Source organism: Gallus gallus, chromosome 2 (assembly GCF_016699485.2).
Source record: "Gallus gallus isolate bGalGal1 chromosome 2, bGalGal1.mat.broiler.GRCg7b, whole genome shotgun sequence".
In the NCBI taxonomy this organism is placed as follows: Eukaryota; Metazoa; Chordata; class Aves; order Galliformes; family Phasianidae; genus Gallus; species Gallus gallus.
Genome location: NC_052533.1, coordinates 87,701,491 through 87,728,253, shown reverse-complemented (window position 1 = coordinate 87,728,253; position 26,763 = coordinate 87,701,491). Strand labels below are relative to the sequence as shown.

General features: G+C 39.2%; 1 protein-coding gene across 1 annotated transcript in view; it reads right to left on the bottom strand.

Annotated features, from left to right (window-relative positions):
• Positions 1–26,763, bottom strand: part of GABBR2 (gamma-aminobutyric acid type B receptor subunit 2) — a 463,337-nt gene that overhangs the window by 263,767 nt on the left and 172,807 nt on the right. Inside the window, exon 3 of the mRNA XM_015282399.4 lies at positions 7,805–7,975. Coding sequence (XP_015137885.1) covers positions 7,805–7,975 — 171 coding nt within the window. The remainder of the gene's footprint in view (positions 1–7,804; positions 7,976–26,763) is intronic.

Sequence of the window (26,763 nt, the reverse complement as noted above, 5' to 3'; positions counted from 1 at the left end):
TCGTCTCTTGGATAACTTTCCCATATCCTTGTCCTGTGTTTTTGTCATCTCTGAATCTGACATCATGAATGCATTCAATAGAGATACAAACACTACTCCATGAATCATGTAAGAAGGAAGAACAAATAAACTTTGCAGTTCTTGGAACTGGGGACAAGGAATCTAAACTTTTTTACTGATCAATCTTTATCAGCCGACTAAAAAGATCATCTAGTGTCAAAGCAAATGCAGAGGGATCTGGAAACTAAGATGAAAGACACTGCCAAAACATTTCTAATGAATTTAATTCCTATTTACAGCTTTCCTCTATTTATTTCAACAAATATATAATTTACCTTCTGACATTTACAGAAAGAGTTGTCTCAAGTCCTCTTTAACTGTATTGACTGCAGGTGCAGTTCAGAAACATGTGCTAGAAGTGTTCATGCACTAATTCAACCAGGGAATACTAACATAATGTCCAAGTAGCTTGTTTGATCTGGACTGATTTGTGTCAGTGGACAAGGGAAGAGACATTGATGTCATCCATCTGGACTTCAGTAAGGTCTTGGCATGGTTCCCCATAACATCATTCTCTCCAAATAGGGAAGACATGGACTTGATGGGTAGACTGTTTGGTGGATGAGGAACTGGTTGCGAGATTGTATACAAAGAGCAGTGGTCAGTGGGCCATAAAACATCTTACAAATGCAAAGCTTATATTGATATTAAAATATTACAAGCTTCAGCTATAATATTACGAAGAAAGGAGTTCTAGAAGGGAGAAAATCTGAAAACATCGCCCACACCTTAGGTTTCTACAACAGCTGGGATCCGTGAAAATCCGGGAAAATCTAGGAAGCTTACCATGTATCCTGTCCTACCCCTTTCTGGATGACCATTGCAACTGGGAGAGGTGCTTGAGTATTGGAGGAATACAAATGTCCCACCTGTTTCCAAAACGCGAAAAAAAGAAGACACAGGGAACTACATGTTGGTCGGCCTCACCTCAATCCCTGAGAAGGTGGCTGGGGGCTGCCCATCTGGAAAGCAGCTTTGCAGAAGATGTCCTGAGGGTGCTGTAGACCTAAACCATGAGATTTGGAAACAGGAAACATAGCGGTTTCCTGCATTTCTAAGTGTTTTGACCCAGGTGAGTTGCTCAAACTATTCCATTGATCTGCAACTAGGATGATTTCATCAGACACAATTTGGAACCCTATTCCAAGATATGAAAGTGACTAGAGAGTAATTATTATAAAAAAATTAGCCTAGTGGCCATAGTTGAGTTAAAACAAACAAACAAACAAACAACAACAAAAAAAAACAACTCAGAATATGCTAGCAACAAATAAAAATTCTTAGGAAAAATGGTAGGAATGAAGAATGCCATTAAATTTACTGAGTCACATCTCTCAAAAGCACACTCTCAGTCAGTCAAGACATTCAATTTAACACTGTAGGATACTTCTCACCCTAAAATGCCTCTTTTCTTTAGCTGAGTTCACAGACTTTTCTAAAAATGGAGACAAACATAGGATAAGATTCTGTCTCTCAGATTTCTCCCTGCTATGCCATAACCCTGTGACTTTCCCAAAATCTCATGACTTCTAAATATTTGCCTAAAACCTGAAGAACTATGAGAAGTCTATTTTTTAGCAGTGTTCAAAATTTCTAGAAGTTACTATATGATGTATTTTCTTCTTGACTCCAGATTAGCTTTCAAAGGGAATGGATTCCGTTAACTTTACATAATCTTCCAGGAAGGTTCATCATTCCAAAAGGCATTCCATGGATCTTATCGTAATCTCTGAACAACCCAAACCTTGAATTTTAATAAATTGTTTCAAAAACAGTTCTTTTGGTGAAGTGAACTTAATCTCTTCTGAGTTAGGCAATATTATATTATCATATTTTCTTATGTACACAACTTTTAAAATTTATCATTGCACTACTGATTTTAATTTGAAAATATCCTACAATTGTACGATGAATGGAAGATAATTAGACCTCCAGTCAAAATATTGGGATTGGAGGGAGGGGAAATGCTTCCAAGTTAAATAGTTAAACCACTGTTCAAAATCTTATTTCATCCTTGAAGTCTCATAAAAAATAACAAAAACAAACAAATGAAAAAACATAAGACCCCCCACACACCAAAACATAGCAAAATCTAAAAAAGAAATATGATGATGCAATTCTAATATCTGTCACAACAAGCACTGTCTTGGACCATTTCTTCAGTATGACGTAAAAGCAATGTTATTTGAGTTCAGATTTGTCTTATTTTCAGATAAAGCAATGATTTATTATATCGTATACATTCAGAAACTCAACTAAATGGAATCTCTCAGCCATGAACCATTGGAGGTCTGCAGGCTCTAGAGAAGGTACTGATCATTCCATTGCTTTATCTGATATCGGAAATACCAATCTGTCTCATATGTACAGCATCAGGTTTAAAGATAAGAGTGGCGAGCACTTCTCTTTAAAAAAAAATAAAAAATCTTGAGGTTTATTTGGTTTTGTTCAATACACCTGACGTTTAACAAGCTCATGGGAATCTTGGGGCCACTCAGGTTGATAGTTGAGTCTGCCTTCAGTGCAAAATAACACAGATAAAATGATTAATTCCCTTAGAACAGCACTGCATCTAGCTGCAATTCTTTACCAGGTGATGTTGTAGCCTCTTTATTTGTTTGTTTGTTCCATTTTTGGAAGCTAACAAAAATGGATAATGGGAAACAGAAAAAAAAGGTGAAAATTATTGGTTAAAATACTACTGCCATAAGAAAAAAAGTTTCTTAGCATGGATGATAATTCCACAAAAGGACAAAAATACACTTATGAATGCTCTACCAAAAATTCCAGCAAATGATAACTTGTATTTTATAAGCCTAAATGTCTTCTTTACTTACTTATTACAATGAATGTCTAGGTATCTTTACATTTCTTTGTCATTTTAAATTCCTGCAATCACATGACTTCTATCACTTAGAAACAAACAAGCAAATATGTAATTTCTCATATATATGGATAGTATCCTGCAATATGAGAAAAAACAACTTTTATAGGCTGCCTATGAAGATCTTAATGTATCGAATTATAGAAAACTATAATTACCAGACAGAAAAGGGAAAGATATTCTTCTTCATAAGCTCTGGAGAACTTGAAGTAATCTGTCCCTAAGATTTTACCCTAGCAACCAGGCAATAATCTGGAAATGAGTGATATGATGGACAATCTCAGACACATTTGTGTCTCTGCTAAGAGGATTATCTCCATATTTTCATTTTATTAAACTCTCTAGAACTATTTTGGGGAGAAGATTTGGGGTTTTGAGAACTTGTAAGATTTTGCAAAGGAAAAAAAATGAACAAACAAACAAAAATGCATTAAGACAGATTAAATACACATTTTGTTTAACTAGCACTTTCACATCAGTAGTTCATAGCTTTAAAGGTATGCAACCCAATTTGGTGAAAATAAGAAACAAAGAAGTATTACGAAGAGATGGTATGAAAAAGTTCAGCAGTTAAACAATAACATTTATAATGTCTGTTTGCCTGCTTTCACTTTCTTCTTTCTGTGCCTTTTCCCATATTCTTGACTGCCTCCTGTCTCACTTCTCTTGTATTCTGTCTGTCTTTTTACATTACTGCACTCTATGTAGGTACAGGGCTCCTCCAAGGATGAAATTACTGGATATTGTTTGGAGCTTCCAACTTCAACATTTCTAGCATCTGGTAAATTTTCTGCTTTCAAGCTCATCCTTGGAGAAAAAGTAATAATTTCTTTCTGCTCTACCACCTCTTTAAAATGCGATGGAGACTGGAAGTCTCTGCTCTTTCTTCAAAAGCCCGAGAAGTCAAACAATGCAATCACATCTTGAAGTCTCTGCAGTTTGTAACCACAGCCACCAAACACTGGTGCTCAGGCTTGTTTTTTGGTTAAAGTATGAAAGGTCACCAGATACCTAATTTCTTTCCTCTGCCTTCTCTGCTCCTCTGTAACTATCTCATTTTATCTATTTATCCAATTATTATCGGAAGTGACTACTAATTCAGATCCTAGATTGCAGAATCCATAGTGAGATAGCAATTCTACAACAAACTTCTAGATTAATTTATGGGTAACTTCTACACTTCTGTCCTGCTTTATCTACAAAAACAGACACAAACTACCTGGAGAAGGCTTGTTGTTTACTTGCAGCTTTTCTTTCAGACAGTTTTCTTTTTTCTAGTATTATATTTTTGGGAGAATTTTTATTAATAAGTGCTAGATGATTTCAATTTAGGTAAAATGGATTCTGATGAGCCACAGATTTTTAAGGTAGATGTCACTATACAAAATACAGAATAAGAAGTAATCTTAGGAATGTTAATCATGTCATTCAAAAAAGTAGCATTTTGTCCACTTACAAGGAAAATTGTTTTATTTTTTCAGTATTTTTAGATCCGTAAACTCAGTGAAGATGGTGATAGAACCACGAAGCAATATTTTATCTTCCATTTTTTATATATTCTAATCTGCCTCGTTAACTTACAGAACACTTTTCATTTATTCTGTCTTCTTGAAATGCCACCTACACTGATAAAATTACATTAGGAGTTCTCAGTTTTTCCAGGAAAAAGCAGAGAAATCACATAAAGAGATGACTATTAAGAAGTAAAGAAAAATAAAGAGTCACTTAAGATGAACAGAATTTAACTTGTTTTAAAAACAATCCTGGACATTATTCTCAGTGGGAGGGAAATATATATTTAAAAAAATCTGGAAATATCATGAGTATAATATCAAGTGGAAAGCTAAATGCAATTAAACTGAATTTTAACATGACAAAGGAGCAAACAGAAACAACAAAAGACACACTAGAAGTGTCTAATCATAAAACATTGAAGTCTGAATCCTTCTTATATATGTATAAGTGTAATTAAGTGACAACGTTTAGTTTGAAACATGCTTTGAACTTATATGAACAAAATAAGCAATATGTAGGAAGGAACAGTAGAATACTAAGGCAAATTAGAATTACTGATTAGCAAATACAGCATTACTTGAAAATCATAACATGATTACACCTTTCTGTTTCATAGTCATGTTCTGCAACCTTTAGATCTGCAACACTGGTGGCTCCCAACAGTTTTCAGTTATTGACAGCTAAGTGTGACTTCCTTCTCATGACTTTTCACATCAAACCATGAAATAGAGAAAACACAAACCACAAGAACATCACTTGGTTTGTATTCAAAATACAATCCCAGGGAGGTAGCGCTAGAGAATAGCAGAACTAGAGGCATCAGTTCCTGCAGAATCTCCAGTCAGCTGAAAGCTCACCTGGGAACTAGAAATTGAATGTAGTCAGGATTTTTCTGAAAAATGTGTATGCAACACCCATAATTCTTCAGGGATCATAAATAATAAAGCTAGCCATTCTTTGAGTAGCAGGTTGGAATAGACAATCTCTTGAGGTCTCTTCCAACCTAAATTATCCTATGATTCTATGCCATTGCAAACACTTAAAACTAAAAATCCTGAAAAAAAGAAAACATTTTACAACCTCATTTATAAACCTTTGCAAAAGAACCATTAACTTTTGAAACAGACTCTTCTCCCAGAGGATGAGAATAGGGCAGCAATCCAATAAATCTGGGTCACAGAAGCACAATGGATATGAACTTGTCCTACTTAATAAACAGAACTGATGAAGTTTGTATATACCCCTATATCAAGAGGACTTATGCAACCGAAGCATTAATCCAATGGAAGGGATAGTTTTAATTGTACAAACATATGCAAAGAATTTGTAGAGGATACTAGTAGTGGATTGTGCTACTGACAACCGTAGAATTCAGGTCACTTCAAAAATCATTATCAAAAGGATTTGAGAAATGCCAAGAGAGGTAGCTCCAAGTCACTCTACCTGTATCAGATATACAGACCATAGAATCACAGAATGGTTTGGGTTGGAAGGGACCTTTAAGATCATCTAGTTCCAGCCCCCTGCTATAGGCTGGGACACCTCTGTTTAAACCAGGTTGCTCAAAGCCCCATCCAGCCTGGCCTTGAATACTTCCAGGGTGGGGGCATTCACAGCCTCACTGGGCAACCTGTTCCAGTGTCTCACTACCCTCACAGTAAAGAACTTCTTTCTGATATCTAGTCTAAATTTACCCTCTTCCAGTTTAAAGCCATTTCCCCTCATCCTGTCACTACCTGCCCTTATAAAAAGTTCCTCCCCAGCTTTCCTGTAGGCCCTCCTCAGGTACTGGAAGGTCGCTATCAGGTGTCCTTGGAATCTTCTCTTCTCTGGGCTGAATTAGTGTAGTCTAGTATTTTGTACTTTTTTATTTACATACTATTTATTTTAAAATCTTTTTCTACTTGTCAAGATTACTCCAAATCCCAGTTCTGCCTCTGCAAAATTGCTTCCAGCTCTTCTCAAATAGGTACCAACTGATCATTCGGTAAACATTTTATCTCTCACACTGTCTAGAAAACCACTTGACAGAATCCCATCCTTCTTGTTTGACAGTGAGCCACTGATAGTGGCTCTTTGAAATTATAATTTCAAGCGAGAGGAGGATAAAGCATACACACTTTTTGGCTGCTTTTTACCTCAGCTCTCATTTTCAAAATATTCAACTGATCTGATGACAATTATTGGTCAGAGACAGTATCTTTCTTATGATCAAGTTTCCCCAGTTTTCTTTAGAAACAGTTATAAAATATCACATTTATCACTTACTCCATCTTCTTCTGAGAAATTCTCAGTCAATTATCTGTTCGAATATCTTTCCAGGAATTTATTTTAGACTGACTGGTCTATAATTCCCTTTATCTTTATGTGCATTTTGGAAAAACAGACAAAAAGGTCTCCCCCCCCCCCCCCCCCCCGCTTATTATCCTTGAATTCTCAGAGCTCATAAGGGAAGAATCTGTGATTTCTTAAGTACTTCAGAGTGAATTAATTGTGACAGAATTTGAAAATATCTGACTCACCTAAGCAGATTCTAACCTGTTCCTATCCCTCTTCACTAGTTTTAATTATATTAGTCCTCAGATCACAGTCAGCCTTTTTTAATGAATGATGAGGAAGGAAAAAATAAAACAGCTATGAAAATGACACTCCTCTATTAGTTTTGCCTCTCAATTAATTGGCCAACTCATTCCCTTGCCTTGCTCTAGTTAATTACTTATGCTTTCTTTTAACTGCTTTATTGTTAAGGCCATGCTTAAGGCCCTTGCTCCATAGTCTCTTTCAATTTCTATGAGCAAAATGTTGCTCATGGTGAAAATCATAGGATTTGGGGGTGCATAATACTTGATCTTATCAACTCTGGAGGATGCAGTCATTTTTGTCTCAGTAAGCGCCTACAACTCCCTCAACCATACACTTAGCAGATTTTCTCCCTCAGTGTTCAGACTGATGCTTAAAATAAATCAGAGCAAGAGAGAAACAAGGCAAAATTAGATTTATTCTCTCTTTTAGCTGAACCAATGTCAAGATACAAGCTTCCTTCAAAATCATACTCTTTGGCAAGTCAAAGAGTATAAAAGGATCCTTTGCTAGAAAGCAAATGTGACTTTTTTTTTGCACTTGGGTGCAGCGATTTTGGTGTAAAGAGGACAGAAGAAATTATGGGTATTTTTTAACTGTAACTAGTCACATAAGCCCCAGAATGGAAATACGTTTACTCAGTATGGCAGATACTGCCTAGTACAACAAAGCCAAAAAAGACTGAAACAGCAAGTCTGTTTCTTTTTACATAATTGCTATTAATGGAGGAACTAGCTTTTTGGAAAAAAAAAATGCAAAGCTTACCTCAGAGAACCTTTGTACATCCTGGGTTAAAGTTCCTACTCTCTTCCACTGGTAATACTTGAGTAACTTCAAAATTGCTGGATTCACTGCATTATCAGATGGCACTGTCCGGAAGAAATAAGGATATTTTTTCTTGTCAGCCAACTCTGGGGTTGTTGCTGCAAATGAAAGCTGAAAAACAAGATAAAACAAAACAAACAAACAAACAAACAACAAAGAAAGGAAAGTCACAATGAGTCATCTGGCAGCCAGAAGAAAAACTTTGTTCTTCTCAGTGCAACAAAACACAGTCCTCTAATAGTACCTTTCCTTACTGTCAAGTACCAGAAAGAGAGTGAATAATTATGACAGACAAGACTGCAGCACTGGAACTTGCCTGGCTCCCTGTCTCTTCCACTGAATAAGTCCCCTGCGATCTCAGTTACCAAATTAGGCCAAGTGGCTAATTCTACATATCTGAAAACACCAGAATTGGTACAAGCTTGGTCAACACAAATAACAAAGCTCTACTGAATTCTTCTGCCCAAGTTAAAGGCACCATATCTTTAGGGGAATGACTTTCAGGTAGGGTTATTTGCAGAATACCTGCAGACTGACTTTCTGAAAATGCTCATATTCCTATGATATTTGCAGCTATTTCCTACAGTATTTTTAAAGCTGCTAGGAACGTGTTTGTCGAGTGTTTTTTTTGTTTGTTTGTTTGTTTGCTTGCTTTTTTTTTTTTTATCACCCCGCATAGCAGTTGAGGGTTTTTTTAAGTGCCAATTTAATGCTAATTCATTTGAGTTCCAAAAAATATGCTTCTTAATATAGATATGATACATTTCTCAATTTCAACAGAGTCAAAAAGTGGAAGTGAATTCTAGCCAATGTAAAAATATCCATTCAAGTGTTAAGTTTAAATTTTCTTCAGTCAAGCTTCCAGTTATTTATGCTAGAAACTCCGTTTTGAAATTCATAATAGACAGGTTTGATCTGAAATAACAGCTCTCTTTCTTCATATTTATAAAATCTGGAGTTAGACTGACAGACTCCATTCCTTGATTTTACACTCACAAAGAACACATGCATTGCTATAACCTCCCAAGCCTGAATATAATTTGTTTTCCTAACTAAAAACCCTGAAATCCAAACAACTTAAAGTGTGCATAACTGGACAGTTTATACTTTACAAAAAGATGCTTCCTCTTCACCTGACAGTAGCTAGACCTTCTACTTCCACATAAGTCTAATGTAAAGTATTTTCAGTTTAGACACTGCTCTTTTGTTAGATTTTGTGAAGAAAGTACAATATGAGGTACTGTCATATTGTGATCTTTATTTTTCAAAACCATACTGGTTGGCCCACTCAGCACTTTGTAATATCTAGTAATCAGCACTAAGTTTGTGAAGAGCTAATTTCAAGAGAAAAAGAATGAAGGTCTTCAAGGTGGAAGCACATAGCTTTTCTGTCTGGCCTTGTCGTGCAGAACATCATTTATACCTTGCACAATGAAAGGAGAAATTGACTTCAGAAATCCAGCATGAAGAGAAATGCCTCTCAGCAGCGCAGCTGCTTGCAGCTTGGTCACAGCAAAGGACTTGCTTTTCAAGTTATTATGGTTTGGGATCGAATGCAATTTGTTTGATCCTTAAGAAGAAGAAGTAAAGAGCAAGGCTGAGGTCACAGTGGTGATAAGCAACATAGACAAGGCTCATCTCATTCAGGTTCACAGATGGAACAGGAAATTTTTTAGAAGAAAAATATAGAAAGCCTTAATGAGATGGCTTTAGAGGGAAGATCTCTGATAGAGGCAAATGAAATTTAGAGCCATCCTTTGAAATTCTAGTGAGTTAAATAAGTGCTTACATTAGGATCTTATTTGCCCAAACTACTTTAGGAAACAAGTGAAACCTTACATCTCTTCATTAGCCAAAGAAAGATGAAGACTTGTAACTTAGATTTCTCAGCTATGTAATGATGGGAGATGAATCCAGGTATACATGTAATACTAATAACATCTGAATTGCAAAACGATATACCTTGTCATTATCTTTCTGAAGACAGATTTAAATAGAAGAAATTGATGCATATACAAGTCTTGGAACATTAGATAAGTTCCAATATAGGCTTCTCTTTCCCACATTACAAATACCATGGTTGGTCACACTGTGCATCACTTTGCCATTTTAATAAGACACTCAAAAGATATGGAAAACATGAAATAGTTATGTCAGTTCATCTTCCTTTTTCTTTCACATAAAATAAGTCAGTGAAAATATCTAATTTCTCACAAAATCATCATGCTGAGAGTCTGGGAATATGCAATGAACTTAATCCAACATTTTCCAGTACACAGAATTACAGAATCGTAGAATGATTTGGGTTGGAAGGGACCTTAAAGATCATCAAGTTCCAAACCCCTTGCCACAGGCAGAGCCACCAGCCTCCATATATGGTACTAGACCAGGTTGCCCAGTGCCTCATCCAGCTTGGCCTTGAACACCTCCAGGGACAGAGCATCCACAACCTCTCTGGGCAGCCTGTTCCAGCACCTCACCACTCTCTTGGTAAAAAACTTCCCCCTGACATCAAATCTGAACCTTCCGTCCTTGAGCTTAAAACCATTCCTCCTTGCCCTATCATAATATTCTACATTGGAAAGGACAAAGTAGGAAAGTGACAAAGAAAAAACACTGTAAGTTTTAAAGAATTGTAACAAAAAGATCGTGTTAATATGGACACAAAGAAGAGTTACTGGAAAAGTATGTGATATAGCGTGGTTATATAGAAATATCCATAAAAATTTCTAGGTGATAAAATACATTCACAATGCAGTCAGAGAATCATAGAATCGTTCGAGTTGGAGAAGGGGCCTTAGAAGTCATATAGTCCAACTCCCCTGCAATGAACAGGGTCACCTACAGCTACATCAGGTTGCTCGGAGCCCCATCCAGCCTGACCTTGAATGCTTCCAGGGATGCAACATCCACCACCACTCTGGACAACCTGTTCCAGGGCCTGACCACCCCTACTATAAAAATCTTCTTGCTTACATTTAATCTAAATCTCCCCTTCCTTCGTACAGCCCTCTTTTAGATACTGAAGGACTGCTCTCAGGTCTCCCTGCAGCCTTCTCTTCTCCAGGCTGAATAGCCCATTATCCCAGCCTGTCCTCAAAGGAGAGGTGTTCCATCCCTTAGATCATTTTTGTGTCCCTCCTCTGGATGTGTTCCAACAAGTCCACATCTCTCCTGTACTGAAGACTCCACATCCGGACACAGTACTCCAAGTGAGGCCTCACCAGTGCAAAGCAGAAGAGCAACATTACCTCACTTGATCTGCTTTATGCTTACTAGGGCTTTATGCTTACTAGGATCGGGGCTAGACTTGTTGTCTGGGAGGCAGCCTCCTGAGCTGAGGCCAGGTGAGATGGTCTCTTGAGTGGGAGGGATACTCTGCCCTCCCTGCTCACCCTGCCTGTGCCAACTGCTGCACCATGCTCTTCTGATGTGCAGCACCCTGCTCGCCATGATCCCGGGAGCTATGGTTCCTGGAAATAGGCTTTCTATGCACATGGCTTGGAAGCCGTCACCTTCTGGCTCTGCCGCTCTTCCTGCTTGCGGAGGGGCCGAGGGGCTCCTTCACTCTCCCTGCACCTCTTTTTGTGCTCTTTTCCCATGTTTTTTCCACTGTTTCTTTTTTTTGCCTTTGTGAAGAGTCCCTTAGTGCAAGCCTCTGAAGTCTATCCTCTTGAGGTTTTTGATAAAATGGCACTGTCCACGGGCTTCTAAAACCACTGTTGGCAGTGGACACTGGGTCTGGACCTTGTATTGCTGCAGGCAGTCAAGCATGAAGGCCAAATTGGGCTGACTTTCCTGTAGCAGCTAGAACTAAGCCCTAGAGGTGGAGAGTAAAGGTTTGGTGGGGATAGATGGTTTGTTGAATTTCTCAAAGTGTTGGAACTAGTCATAAGTCATCCTTGGGGGTGTATGATGTCATTATTTCATGGAGAATTGTTTAATATAAGCTGCTGAAGATGTTGGTCAATGCCAAACTTCAAGAAGGGATGAAAATCAAAATAAAAGCTTATTTTCACATTTCAATAAAATTTAGGACACACTGGACATATACCAGGTTATATATCATAAATGATTGTCATGGTTTTGTAACTTCGCTATTGGTATTCCACATCATAACATCATGGACAAAAGAGAAGAACTACGTATCCCAGAGGACCTCACGGTCAGAGAAGGAAGACACATCACGGAAGATACGTCATCTGGTTGCGCGCGGTGCTTCTTCACTTTCGCTTGCTGCCGGGAGAGGAGTGGGTGTGCTTTCCAAGCCGGGCGCCTTCATCAAGTAAGGCTTTCGGTTTCGGAAACTCTCTCACTCTCTCTCTCTCTCCCTCTCTATCGCTCTTTCGCTCTCTCTCCCTCATTCCATTTGGTTTATTATACTTACTCCCAATTAGATTGTATTGTATCGTGTCATCCTGCATCTCAACATCATAGTTAGTAAAATAAGTTCTCCTTCTTAGATTGTTGCCACCGCTTCGTTTTTCTCGGGAAGTGAAGGGGGAGGGGGGCCCACAAGCCTACCGGCCCCCTGTCACGGGCACAGATCTATCTAGGTAACTCCGTGACAATTTTGGTGGAGAATGCGGGCAAGATTCATCTGAAGCTTTAACGTTAGTAAGAAAAAAAGGATTTCGTTAGGCCAGACTGTGAGACTACAAAGCACTGCTGGTGCTGGTGTGACCTTCATAGATTAGATTATAGCCTGGGCAGTCCGCCAAACTCCAGACACTGTACCGAGTGGTTCCCGTTTGTTTTTTTTTTTTTCTCCTTCTCTTCATTCCCCCTTACGTTAGCAGTTATCAACTATGAGGTTGCTCTGTATTGTCAAAGCACTGTATAAGGGATTAAAAGCTATCATGTTCCTTGCCAGTTACCGGTCTATAATTAACCTCTTCATGTCTTGCTGTGGAGTTGTATTCATATACAACCAAGTGAGGGCCCTGATAGAGGCACCTGCCTGGTGGCTTTATGCAATGTGGTATAATTTGAATTTTGAGACCTTCGAACCGGTTTCTAGGCTTCCCTCCCAGTTTGTTGAACGTTTTTCGAACACCGAGTCAGTGCTCATATTTTCGTGCATATTATCGATATCTTTGAATATATTCCTCTTCATTCGTGCTAAGTGGAAGGAGCCTCCTCCAAGACCAGAGAATGATGACTGGCAAGGAATATGGAAAGGTTTAGGAAGAATCTTAGAACCGTGGGGACCCGCCGTGCCATGGGATTTCACCCCTGAACATCTGTGGGATCCCGAGAAACTGAGCCAGCATTTGAGTCAGGGGCAGTGCGGCTTAGATAGATCCAAGGAGGCACGACTCATCTGGGGCTTGGCTTGTGCCTACCGCGCCCTGTATAGTACTGTTCTGGAGAGAGACAGTTTCCGAGCGGAGGTGCAAGCCGAAGGGGGAAATCTCCAAGTCAGACCTGATCAGTCACAACAGACACCAGTAACAGTGTCAGTAGCCCCTGTAGAAGGCAAGAAATGGAAGCGGGTGTCCTCGCGTCTAGAGCGAAAAAAGGAAGAAGAAGAAGAAGGAGAGGAAGTGGAAGAGGAGGTGGTAGAGGAAGATCCAGGTGAGGGGACTTCCTCAGAACCAAGAAAAGCAAAAGCAAAAACTAAGAGGCACGAAGAGGACAGCGATGAAGAGGAGATCTCTATTACTGTTCGTCGACCTCTCAAGATGTCTGAGATCCTAAGCTCAAGAAAGGAATTTGAACGACGCCCGAATGAAACTGTTGTCACCTGGTTGCTTCGTTGTTGGGATAGTGGGGCCAGTAGCTTGTCTCTAGATGGTAATGAAGCACGCCAATTAGGAGACATTGCCGGAGACAAATCCATCGACAGAGCAATTAGTAGATGTTTGGATGAAGCTGCAACCCTCTGGGACCGAATACTAATAGCTGTGAAGGAAAGGTATCCCTACAAAGAACTTCTGCAGCCTGCAAAGAAAACGTGGAATACAATTGAGAGAGGTATCCAGTATTTGAGGGAAATAGCCCTGGTGGAAATGCTATATGAGTCTAATTTTGTTCCTAATGATCCACGCCAAAACCATGATCCGGAGAGAGTGAGGACAACACCTGAAATATGGCAAAAACTTACGAGAGCAGCACCAGACAGATACGCCCCCACACTATTAGCCACATTCCACAGATACGAGGACCAACAGAGAAGACCCCTAGTCTTCGAATTGATTCTTACACTCCAAAACTATGAGCAGCATCTACCCCCAACCCACGTTTCCATTTCAGCCGTCACAGAGTTAGCAAACAGACTGGGTGATGTAGAAGAGCAGATGTCCCTATTGATTAATCGTGATGAACCTGTAGAACCTGTAATAGTATCGGAAACATTTGACGACGATCAAGATAAGCAAAGGGGCCTAATGAAAGAGCTAATCAAACTAATGAAAATCCAATTAATTAAAGAAGATGGATCCCCCTCCTCACCTGTAACATCAAAAATTTCAGCTACCGAAGGCAAACGCTTTCCTGCTCGAGTGAGAAACAACAACAGGACGGCTTCGCGTGTTGCCTTGTGGCGTTATCTCCGTGACCATGGAGAAGATATGAGGAAGTGGCACGATCAAGATACTCCCGTACTGCGAGCACGGGTGAGAGAATTACAGAACAGACCAACCACCAGTGTAGTTGCTCCAGTTACCACAGGTAATGAATAGAGGGGCCCTGCCCTCAGTCAGGGGAGGGAGAGGGATAACAGAGTTTATTGGACTGTGTGGATCCGATGGCCTGGCACATCAGAACCACAGAAATATAAGGCATTGGTGGATACCGGTGCACAGTGCACTCTAATGCCCTCGAATCATGAAGGGACAGAATCAGTCCATATTTCTGGAGTGACTGGGGGTTCTCAAGAACTGACTGTGTTGGAGGCCAAAATAAGCCTCACTGGTAAAGACTGGCAAAAGCATCCTATTGTGACTGGCCCAGGGGCTCCATGCATACTGGGTATTGATTACCTCAGAAGGGGGCATTTCAAGGATCCTAAGGGGTATCGATGGGCCTTTGGAATAGCTGCTGTAGATACAGACAACATTAAGCAGCTATCTGTTTTGCCTGGCCTGTCAGAAGATCCATCTGCTGTGGGGTTGCTGCAAGTAAAAGAGCAGCAGGTACCAATTGCCACAAAAGCAGTGCATAGACGGCAGTATCGAACCAACAGGGATTCCTTGCTCCCTATTCATAAGTTGATTCGTCAACTAGAAAGTCAAGGAGTGATCAGCAGAACCCATTCACCTTTTAACAGCCCCATATGGCCAGTGCGTAAAGCCAGTGGAGAATGGAGGCTGACGGTAGACTACCGTGGCCTGAATGAAGTCACACCCCCGCTGAGTGCTGCTGTGCCGGACATGCTAGAACTCCAATATGAATTGGAGTCAAAAGCAGCCAAGTGGTATGCCACCATTGACATCGCTAATGCCTTCTTTTCCATTCCTCTGGCCAGAGAGTGCAGGCCACAGTTCGCCTTCACCTGGAGGGGCATTCAGTATACTTGGAACCGTTTGCCCCAGGGGTGGAAACACAGCCCAACCATTTGCCACGGATTAATCCAAACTGTATTGGAACAGGGCAGTGCTCCTGAGCATCTGCAATACATTGATGATATTGTTGTGTGGGGCGATACAGCAGAAGATGTTTTTAAGAAAGGAGAGCAAATAATCCAAATTCTTCTGCAAGCTGGTTTTGCTATTAAGCGAAGCAAAGTGAAAGGACCTGCCCAGGAGATTCAGTTCCTAGGTATAAAGTGGCAAGATGGGCGCCGTCACATCCCAGCAGATGTGATTGACAAAATCACTGCCATGTCTCCACCCATTAATAAGAAAGAGACACAATCTTTTCTGGGTGTAGTGGACTTTTGGAGGATGCATGTTCCAAACTATAGCCTTATTGTAAGCCCCCTGTATCAAGTGACGCGGAAGAAGAATGATTTTACATGGGGTCCTGAACAGCAGCAGGCTTTTGAGCAGATCAAACATGAGATAGCCCGTGCCGTGGCTCTGGGGCCAGTACGGACGGGACAGGATGTAAAGAACATCCTCTACACTGCTGCTGGAGAGAAAGGTCCCACCTGGAGCTTGTGGCAAAGAACCTCAGGGGAGACCCGAGGCCGACCCCTGGGATTCTGGAGTCGAGCATACAGGGGGTCTGAAGAGTGCTACACCCCAACTGAGAAGGAAATCTTAGCCGCGTATGAGGGGGTTAGGGCTGCTTCCGAAGTAGTCGGTACTGAGACGCAGCTCCTCCTGGCACCTCGACTGCCAGTGCTGAACTGGATGTTTAAAGGAAAGATTCCCTCCACTCATCATGCTACTGATGCCACTTGGAGCAAGTGGATTGCACTAATTACACAACGAGCTCGAATGGGGAACGTCAGTCGTCCAGGAATCTTAGAGGTGATCATGGACTGGCCTGAAGGTAAAAAGTTTGAAACATCACCAGGAGAAGAGGTATCACGTGCCACAGAGGCCCCACCATACAATGAACTACCAGGAAATGAAAAGAAATATGCCCTGTTCACAGATGGATCGTGTCGCATTGTTGGGAAGTATCGCAGATGGAAAGCTGCTGTGTGGAGCCCCGTGCGACAAGTTGCAGAGGCCACTGAAGGAAAAGGAGAATCAAGTCAGTTTGCAGAGGTCAAGGCTGTCCAACTAGCCTTAGATGTCGCTGAACGGGAGGGGTGGCCAGTGCTTTATCTTTATACTGATTCATGGATGGTGGCGAATGCCTTATGGGGGTGGTTACAGCAGTGGGAGCAAAATAACTGGCAACGGAGAGGTAAACCTATTTGGTCTGCTGAACTGTGGAAAGACATTGCTGCCCGAATAAAGAATATGGTGGTAAAGGTGCGTCACGTAGATGCTCATGTGCCCAAGAGTCGGGCTACGGAAGAACAGAAAAATAACCATCAGGTAGATCAGGCTGCCAAAATTGAGGTGGCTCAAATAGACTTGGACTGGCAGAACAAGGGTGAATTATTTCTAGCTCGGTGGGCCCATGAGACCTCGGGCCATCAAGGGAGAGATGCAACGTATAAGTGGGCTAGAGACCGAGGGGTGGACTTAACTATGGATGCTATTGCACAAGTTATTCATGACTGTGAAACATGCGCCATAATCAAACAAGCCAAGAGGATGAAACCTCTCTGGGAGGAAGGGCGATGGCAAAAGTATAAATATGGGGAGGCGTGGCAGATTGACTATATCACCTTGCCACGATCCTGCAATGGTAAGCGTTATGTGCTCACCATGGTGGAAGCGACCACTGGGTGGCTTGAAACATATGCAGTACCCCATGCTACCGCCAGAAATACCATATTAGGTCTGGAGAAACAAGTTCTGTGGCGACATGGCACCCCAGAAAGAATTGAATCAGATAATGGGACTCATTTTAAAAATTCTCTTATAAATACTTGGGCCAAAGAACATGGCATTGAATGGATTTATCATATTCCCTATCATGCACCAGCTTCTGGTAAGATTGAACGATACAATGGGTTGTTAAAAACTATGCTGAAGGCAATGGGCGGTGGAACATTTAAGCACTGGGAGAAGCATCTGGCAGAAGCCACCTGGTTGGTCAACACCAGGGGATCTATCAATCGTGATGGTCCTACCCATTCCAGCTCCCTACATACTGTAGAGGGAGATAAGGTCCCTGTAGTACATGTAAAGAGCATGTTGGGAAAAGCAGTTTGGGTCCTTCCAGCCTCTGGAAAGGGCAGACCTCTCCGTGGAACTGTTTTTGCCCAGGGACCTGGCTCCACTTGGTGGGTGATGCAGAAAGATGGGGATGTTCAATGTGTACCACAAGGGAATTTGATGTTGGGGGAGTGCAGTCAGTAGTTCTATGTATATGTATTAAGCATGATATAATGATGTAGAATAAGGGGTGGAATGTCATGGTTTTGTAACTTCGCTATTGGTATTCCACATCATAACATCATGGACAAAAGAGAAGAACTACGTATCCCAGAGGACCTCACGGTCAGAGAAGGAAGACACATCACGGAAGATACGTCATCTGGTTGCGCGCGGTGCTTCTTCACTTTCGCTTGCTGCCGGGAGAGGAGTGGGTGTGCTTTCCAAGCCGGGCGCCTTCATCAAGTAAGGCTTTCGGTTTCGGAAACTCTCTCACTCTCTCTCTCTCTCCCTCTCTATCGCTCTTTCGCTCTCTCTCCCTCATTCCATTTGGTTTATTATACTTACTCCCAATTAGATTGTATTGTATCGTGTCATCCTGCATCTCAACATCATAGTTAGTAAAATAAGTTCTCCTTCTTAGATTGTTGCCACCGCTTCGTTTTTCTCGGGAAGTGAAGGGGGAGGGGGGCCCACAAGCCTACCGGCCCCCTGTCACGGGCACAGATCTATCTAGGTAACTCCGTGACAATGATATATACACAATGGGTCCCTGTGCATATGTGTATGAAAATATATAGAGAAAATATCATGTAAGAACTTAACAGATATCTATTTTAATTCTCAGAAAAACTGAAGCTACTTTCAGGTCATCCTAGGGAAATCTTTCTTCACAAAATCTGTTTACAGTTTATACGTTTTGTGAGCAACTGCTTGAGAATTTAATATGAGTGTACAAGCTATGGCTCTGGCAGAGATTTCAGAGATGAAAGAATTTAAAACTTTTAAATGGAAAAGAAGATAACATTTACCATTCAACTAAGAGTATTAACTGTAGTTCAAACTGAGAATAAAATAGACAAAGATTTTGAAAAATAAATATTTGTATCTTCATAAAACCCATCATTTATTAAGGCAGAAGAATTTTTACTGTTGCAATTAAGTCTGCTCAAATTCACAAATGAAAGACTTTAACAGTTACAACACTGTTTCTGTCTTAACATGATTCATATGCAGTTTTGAGGCCATAAAATGTAAGAGCGTTTTTTTTGTTGTTGTTTTTTTGGTTTTTTGTTTTTTTTTTAAGTTTGGAAAACTCAATGAGATGAATTCTGCTTTCACATAAAATATGCATATAATCAAGCATTACTCCACAGAACTCAAGGAAGTTTCTTCAGCTTCATGCTGCAAATGAAAGTAAAATTTGATAATCGTGAGGACAGGAAAGGATGCTATGTTGTACAAAATAATGACAAATGCTTCATCCTAATATGACAATGGCCAGGTTTAGAAATTTGGTCTGAGGAATTTTGCTGAAAAATTGAAAATTATAGCCAGATTTTATTAAGAAGATGTTGGAGTTAGGCATACATTTTGATAAGTTAATTTTTCTCCAGGAAGATGATACGTTCTGAAACAGGAAAGCATTATTTTATATGAATATCCATTCAGCTTTACAGAAGGGTCTTGGCAAACACTAGATGCAGAAGATGGGGGAAAAAAAGTTAAAACGAAGTGTAGAAATGAACTGATCTGAAACAGAGGAGTACAAGCTAGCTTTGTAACTCTATATCAGTCTGAAATGAAGCATGGTAGATTAATATCAATCTAAAGCACTATCAAGTTGAAACAAGCACGTTCCTATTTTGGGGAAGTAAGAGTGCATTCCCTTAAGGAAAGCCAGTACATAAGCAGGGATGGTAAGAGGATAAACTCTTCATTTAAGAAAATGGGATGCAAGCCTAATGAAGTGAACAGGACTGACTAGGAGTTATGTAACAGAGGAGGGTTATTAGAGAGCTGGGATAAAGTTAGAAAAAAAAACAGAGCTCTATAGAGAGTGTGTGTATGACATAGAAATCCAAAGGCTGGAAATTAGAAGACTGAAGCAATTCCAGATTCCAAAGAATTCCAGAGGGAAAGGAAGCCCCAGAATAAGGGAAACTGTTTTCTGATGATTGGCTGTTTTGCTATCACAAGAAAGTGTTTATACAAAATTTTGTCGCTGTATTAATACACAGATGTCTAATTAAAATAAGAGTTCAGAGCAAACCCAAGAGTAAGAAAGTCACCCTAACCTAAGACAACAGGTCTGTTAAGGGACAGAATTATTTACAAGGGCTGTATTAGCTAAAGAAAATCAATAGCAAAAAAAGCATCAGCAAAGTTACTGTAGGTACATAAAACCAATATAGCAGGAAAATTCATTCTCCTGAAGAAAAAAGGGGCCAATGGAGCAGAGCGGCTAATGGAACACATCATCTTAGATCACAAGTACCCCAGCAGCTCAGGAGACCCTTGCCTTCTGGAAGCCAGAAAATCTGATCTTCATAATCCCAAACTGAGAAGGAGGCGTCACTATACCATGGAAAAAGGCTTTGAAAGAAAGCTAGACACTACGTGCACAGAGTATTATACAATGAAAAAGATTTAAATAAAGAAAAATATCTTAGGTAATAGGATGATCTCCCTTTAATAAAACATATCTGCTAAGACAACTCATTCATATTTCCAAATGGTAGAATTGGGTTATTGATCACCAGAGAGATTAACTTAATTTTTTTAGGATTCTGCACTGTGGCTTGTACAAGTGTTTTATTAATGATCCCTACAAATTTAAATCTGCCCCTGTTGCTGCAAAACAAGACTTGATAGAGAGTGTTTTATATATATATATATCACATATAAATGACAGATAATGCCTGTATTATGCTGATAAATCAACACTGCTAAATAAGATAAGCACTGCTGATTCAATCAGTCAGTAGTAGCATTTATTATCATCATACCTAAAGATTGCATGCCATGTTTGCTTTGTTAAGACAAAATACTCTCTGTGAACATTGAAAATGCAAACAATTATTTCCAAAAAGTATGCAGAATGTCAGAAAGCTCCACAGAAAATACTCAAACCAGTGATGGGCTTGCACACACAGAATCTTGTCATAGGAAAATAACAAGGACAAAACTTAGTTTGCAGAAATGAATAATTGTGGCACCATACACCACTCCTCTGCATGCCTTGCCAGGAGCTCTACAGCTTCGGCAGACCTGTGCCAACAGTAATGCTTGAATTGAGCATGTGATTCAGAGACAGGAAATAGATTGAAGCCTAACCATTAAATTGTATTATTGATTGAACAGTAACTGTTAGAATAGTTATGTTTTATAATAAATATTGAAAGCCATAGAATGTAAAGATTTAGGTTAAATATTAATTTAGTATTTAGAGATTAACAGTACATTTACTCTATAAGCCACTTTGCCTTGAAGTGATGTTTCACTACTATCAAATTATCTCACCACTAGACAAGTTATGAATGAAAGCTTTAATATAATAACAGTACTTTGAATAAGAAAACAGTAAAATTGAATCAAAAGAGAGCCTTAAAAACTACATGATACCATGCACAGAATCATCATCTAATCTATTTTAAGGAGTGATCCGGATGAAAGATATGTGGAAATAACTTTGCAAAGATGGTCACAAAAACCTGTGTGTTTGAAAAAAACTCCAACAATACAAAGATAAGCACAATGACTTCACTGACAGAGGAATTGCACAGATCTTCAAAGCTGGTTAAAGCAACATACAGTAGTAATGATCAAGAAACAAAAGTAATGTTTCTTATCAATTTGCCTGATGATATGCATCTAAATACAGAGAGTAAAAGAGCTGGTTCTTAAATGGACCTAGGAATCAAATTGCCAGTCTTCCTTACTAGCTGTACTGCAATCCTGATTCCCAGTAGAACAGGTGATGCACTAACATAAGCAGAAAGAAGAAAGGAGGAGGACTAAAAAGAATTTGTAATAAGAAGTGGTGCTTTCCAGCAGCCACAATCTTATCTGCCGTAAGTACTGTTGAGTGTTTACTGGGATGAAATCTCTGGAGACTCCATCATGCTTAAATTCAGAAGGTTTCATGAGATTGTCATAATACAAACTTCAGTGCTATAAGAGGTGCAAGTAACGAACATAAAAAAATCTGCTGTTAACTCTATTGTAAGGGCTTCCACTGTGACATTTAGAAAAGCAAAATGAAAGTTTGAAAGAAGCCATATGATGGTTCACTAGCAGGTAAAAGGGCAGGATGCCCCATCCAATTGGGAATATAAAAACCCATATAGTATTAAACGCACTGGACGTGAATTGATCTCGTGGATGAACATCCCTTTCATCACCTATAACACATTACCCGTCTGATTAGAACTCCTCTTTCTTTTAAAATCAGATATTTTGCCAAATACTCCTGCCCGATAACATCTGCTGTTACCTTCATTAATTTGGTGGCTGAAATCGCTTCCACTGACTGCCTCTTGGCACCTGGGAGTTTATAGAAAAAAGAACTTTCAGCTGGTCTCAGCTTGGAAGGCACTTGCCTGAATTTTGGTGGCATTCCAGTGAACTAATCCAATCACAATAAAATTGACATTCAGTTGCATGCTGCTCTGTAGACATTTCAGGAAGCAATTCTGACTACTGAATGAATCAATATTTTTGAAGAATAAAACTGGTTTAGGAAAAAAAAATAAAAAAAATCCATGGTATGATTTTTCAGTTCACAACTGAAAAACATGTATCTATAGACTTATGGGAACGAACTATTAAGTCATGTGTGCTTCCAGATTAGATAGCCTGACATAAATGACATGGTAGGAACTGCAACCATCTGAATGCAGGAAATCAAGCCAGATGATAAAGTTTCATCTTTCAATGTTAAGATTTCCTACTCCCATAAAGTTTATAGGTTATGTTTAAAAATAGTGATGAACTGAACTTCAAATGAGAGGAGTTTTTGTTTTGTTGTTTTTTTTGTTTGTTTGTTTGACTAGTCTTCAAGTAATGGAGAGGGTGAACAACACTGAAAACTGTCATGAAGGGAGGGAGGGGGGGAGGGAGAAAGGAAGGAAGGAAGGAAGGAAGGCAGGAAAGAAGGAAGGAAGGAAAGAAACAGTCTAGACATACTAAACATTTTACTTCACCTGTTTCTTAGATAGGAATTTTAAAACTTTACTCTATTGTTTGTACCAGCCAGAGTCCGTGTTTAAGAACTTCATAGAAAAAACAAGCTAAAGGAATTCCTAGAAGAACATTTCAAGCGAACAGTAAGTAGAGATATTAGTGTTCAAAGCAGAATAAAGAACAAATCAAAGTTCAAAAAATGGGATTTTGATTTCCAATAAATACCGCCTAATAAAGCTAATAAATTCACCTTATTTCTGAGATATGCCAAGGAAGTATATCATGGAGGAACACATCCAGCAGTTCAATGGTTAACAGTGCAATCAGTGAAGTTGGAAGTGACTTTGCCATTTATGTAGTGTTAAAGTAGATAGCCAGCTGAATATGAAGCAGAATAACCATCTCAAATCATACCACATCTTGATTCTTGCACTATTTATGGAAAATAACTTTTATCCTCTTTTCATTGCATATTTCTTCTGACCATTCATTTGAAAAAGTCTAGTATGGCTTGAAGTAGATGTCAAAAAAAAGGGAAAAAATCTGGTAATCATGGACTGCTTTTTCTGCTCCATAGACAGTATTTTCAGATCTATATGGGAAACAAATCATTTACACCTAAAACAGGTATTTTACTTATTGCCAGAGGTTTATCAGAGCACTGAAATCAAATGTCACGTCTACAGAGGTTGCTGTAAAATTTGTTTTCATTTCTAAACAGGATAATAGACTAAATCTTTCAAGCATTTTCATAAATGGGACTGCATTGTGAGAGTGCATTGTATATCTCTGTCTGTCACACTCAGTTGCCTAGCACTTGGCTATTGGCCTGGATTATACAAGAATACAGCTTCAAATCCCTGCTATGCTTCTATCACAGCATTATTATTTATCCCAAATTATGCAGTCCCCTACTCTGTCTACGTCCATACTCTACCTAGCTTCCCAGTCTCTGGTCTGTAAGAGATAATTCTGAAAACTTAGTGCAAACCAACAAGTTTGTAAATATTTTACCTCTGACAGAACAGGCTACGTTACAATAAGCCATACAAATAAAATAAGCAAAAAATAAAAAAATAAAAAAATTACATCCAGACTTATTCACCTACTTACAACAGTATGCTCTTGGCTGACTGCCCAAAATGACAAGGGCTGTTCTGAAAGTAATGCCTCCTATTTTATTACATTGGCCTATGATGTCAGAAGTGGATGCTGATGGTATGGCAGTGGAGGTTGAACCTCCCCACCAGTATTCCATTACATTTTGTTGTAATTTTACAAATGGCAGCAGAGGGGCAGTCTGACACAATGGCGTCTGATATGGAAGTGCATATGAAGCAAAGGTGTGGAACTGAATTCCTTCGTGAGGAAAAAATGGCAACCATTAACATTCATTAACACTTGCCAAACATTTTTGGAGACACATTTAGGGAGACACATTTATGGAGAACCGCTGTGATTGTGAGCATATTGAGGAGGTGGGTGATGTGTTTCAGCAGAGGCAACAGTGAAAGCGAGTCAGCTCCTCTGGTGCAGATACTTATGAGTGCAGCACGTAGTCTCCGGTTCATCATTGGTGCATAGGTAATGGTGGTGCCTATGTTGAACAATAGTGTTTTGTAGCTGAGAATGTGGTATTATTATTTTGCTCTTTGTTTTGGTTTCCATGGAAGTAAATAGGAAGTATTACTTTTGGAGTGATCTATCATTCTGTTAGCAGTGTTTGTTTGGCAGACTTCATCCAGATAATGCATATTAAAACTACAGCTGTTCTGTTTACATTTGGATTTTAAATAAGATATCTATTTTATTATTTTTTCCCCTCTAAGTGATGAAAAGTAAGGAAAACCTTCCCCAGTACAAAAATATCTTAACTGGAATATGGGCTGTCATTTCTTGTGAACAAATCAGCACTCTATTAAATCGGGGAGAAGGACCACTGGTGAGAGCTAAGATGAGAATTGCCAATTTCCCTAACACTGCCCTAAGTCTTTTCTATTTTTCATTTCTATTGCTGCAAGTATAGCATCTGAAGAAAAAGAGAACACAATGTCAATTCAGAATTTACTGAAATCCTTACGATTATCCTTTTTGTACAGCCCTAAGTCATGAATTAGTAGCTTGTTTATTCATTCTTTCTCTGCTTTCAAATCTAAGCAAGAAATGCCATGTTTTTCAAGCCCAAACTTGCAACTTCCTAACTGTGCAAAGTAGGGATAAAGATGCTGTTTGCTTTGCACAGAGCAGCACAGCTCATAGATGCCTCATCAGGTCTCAGAAGTGAAAGCACAGCACTAATTCTGCACTCTGCTTGGACTAATTTGCTTTTTCTTTCAGATCTGTGACTTTTCTAATGTCTCGGCACTGCATGGTGCAGTCACAACCCACCAGAAGTACTCAGAGAGAAGTCCAACGTCATTTTCTTGTAAATGTACCTTCTCTAATCATGGATGAAGAAGAGTTACACTATGGAACTCAAAAGGCTTGCTGGAGATGTTGAAATACAGACTGGCAAAAAAAAAAAAAAAAAAAAAAAAATCTGGGAACTCTCTTTGCCAACAGATGCTGCCAACAAAATAAGCACTGTTTCCAAGGAAAGTGTTTTTTTCCATGCCCAACAGCAAAGTCATCCTGGTTTACATTGTCACTACAAGCCTTCTGCAGAAATGCCAATCACAATTATGATTATACTGTATTTGGTATAAAAAGCATCTAATGTATATTCAGTACTGTTCTAAATAATAACCAAGATCGCATACACTTAATGGTTTTCTTTATTTGCAGTACATAGAGATTTCATCAAGATGCTTTTGACAGAAAGCCACACATGTAACACCTAGAAATGTATTCACCTAAGAGAACTACATTCAGATCTTTTCATACAATTTAAATCACAAAACCACAGCCTTATGCTGTGGTTTCTAATCCTGAAATAAAAATGGGTATAATAATTTTTCATGAGGCATAATATTCTATTTCTATTACATAAAAAATGGCAAACTATCTTGGTTCAAGTGCAGTTACAAAACAAAAATCACTTGTGAATGTCACTGTCAAAGTGGAACAAAGCATATGCATTTCCTCCCTGTACCACTGCCTCCTGGATATCAGCTAATTGTTGCCTGAGTAATCCCCAATGTGTTTCTCTCAATACCTATGCCTTGCAGGTCACTTCAGCGGTTACTACTAATTTAATAAGTGTTTCTTTATGTCTGCATTTGAGTTTAAGTACAGTACTTGCCCCTGGTCTTAGAATGCATTCTGGGTAGAATCCAGTAACATTATCTACACCATTTAAGATTATGTACACTTCAATTAGATCTCTTAACCATTTTTCTTTCATTCTTGCCATCATCCCTGTTCCTACAGGCTGACCACTGAATGTTTTCTCTAGACCTCATTAACTTTCTTTGTCACTTCATAACACTGTTCACTACAATCCCAACTATTCCTGAAAATAGCCATTACTGATCTGCTCTTTTTACCAGTTATTTTCCACAAGTTCCATTCATCTATCCAGCTCAGATAAAAACTGAACTAGACCACTCTACAGCCATAGGTAATACTAAACCTAACATAGCCTTAAGTTTTTCACACACAAGGAATATCGCTGTGTTTGATCTCTGGCAAGGAGTCAGGAAAGTGCTTAAGAGTATCATTTAATTTTAAATATTTCAAGAGCTATATTGATTTGAGAGAAGGTACTCAGATATGAAAACTCAGTACGTGCATTAGAGTTTGGTAGTGCTTATAAGTTTTGGAAGGCCAACTTACATATCTTACCTAATTTAATCTCATGTAATTCATTATTTATTACTCATTTCTCATGTGTGGTGATTAAGCTGTAATTTTTAAAGTCACTTGCCTCTTCTCAACCCTCTTTCTTGTGATGCAATGTTTTCTGAATTGCTGTTTGTTTTTATACAAGATATTTTACAAAACTGTTTGTTTTACCTTTTTACTTTGCAGATTTTTTTTTTTTTCCACTGTATATCTTATTTTATGGCTTGTCTACTTGGTCTTAACAGTTTATAGACTTTGACTTTTGTC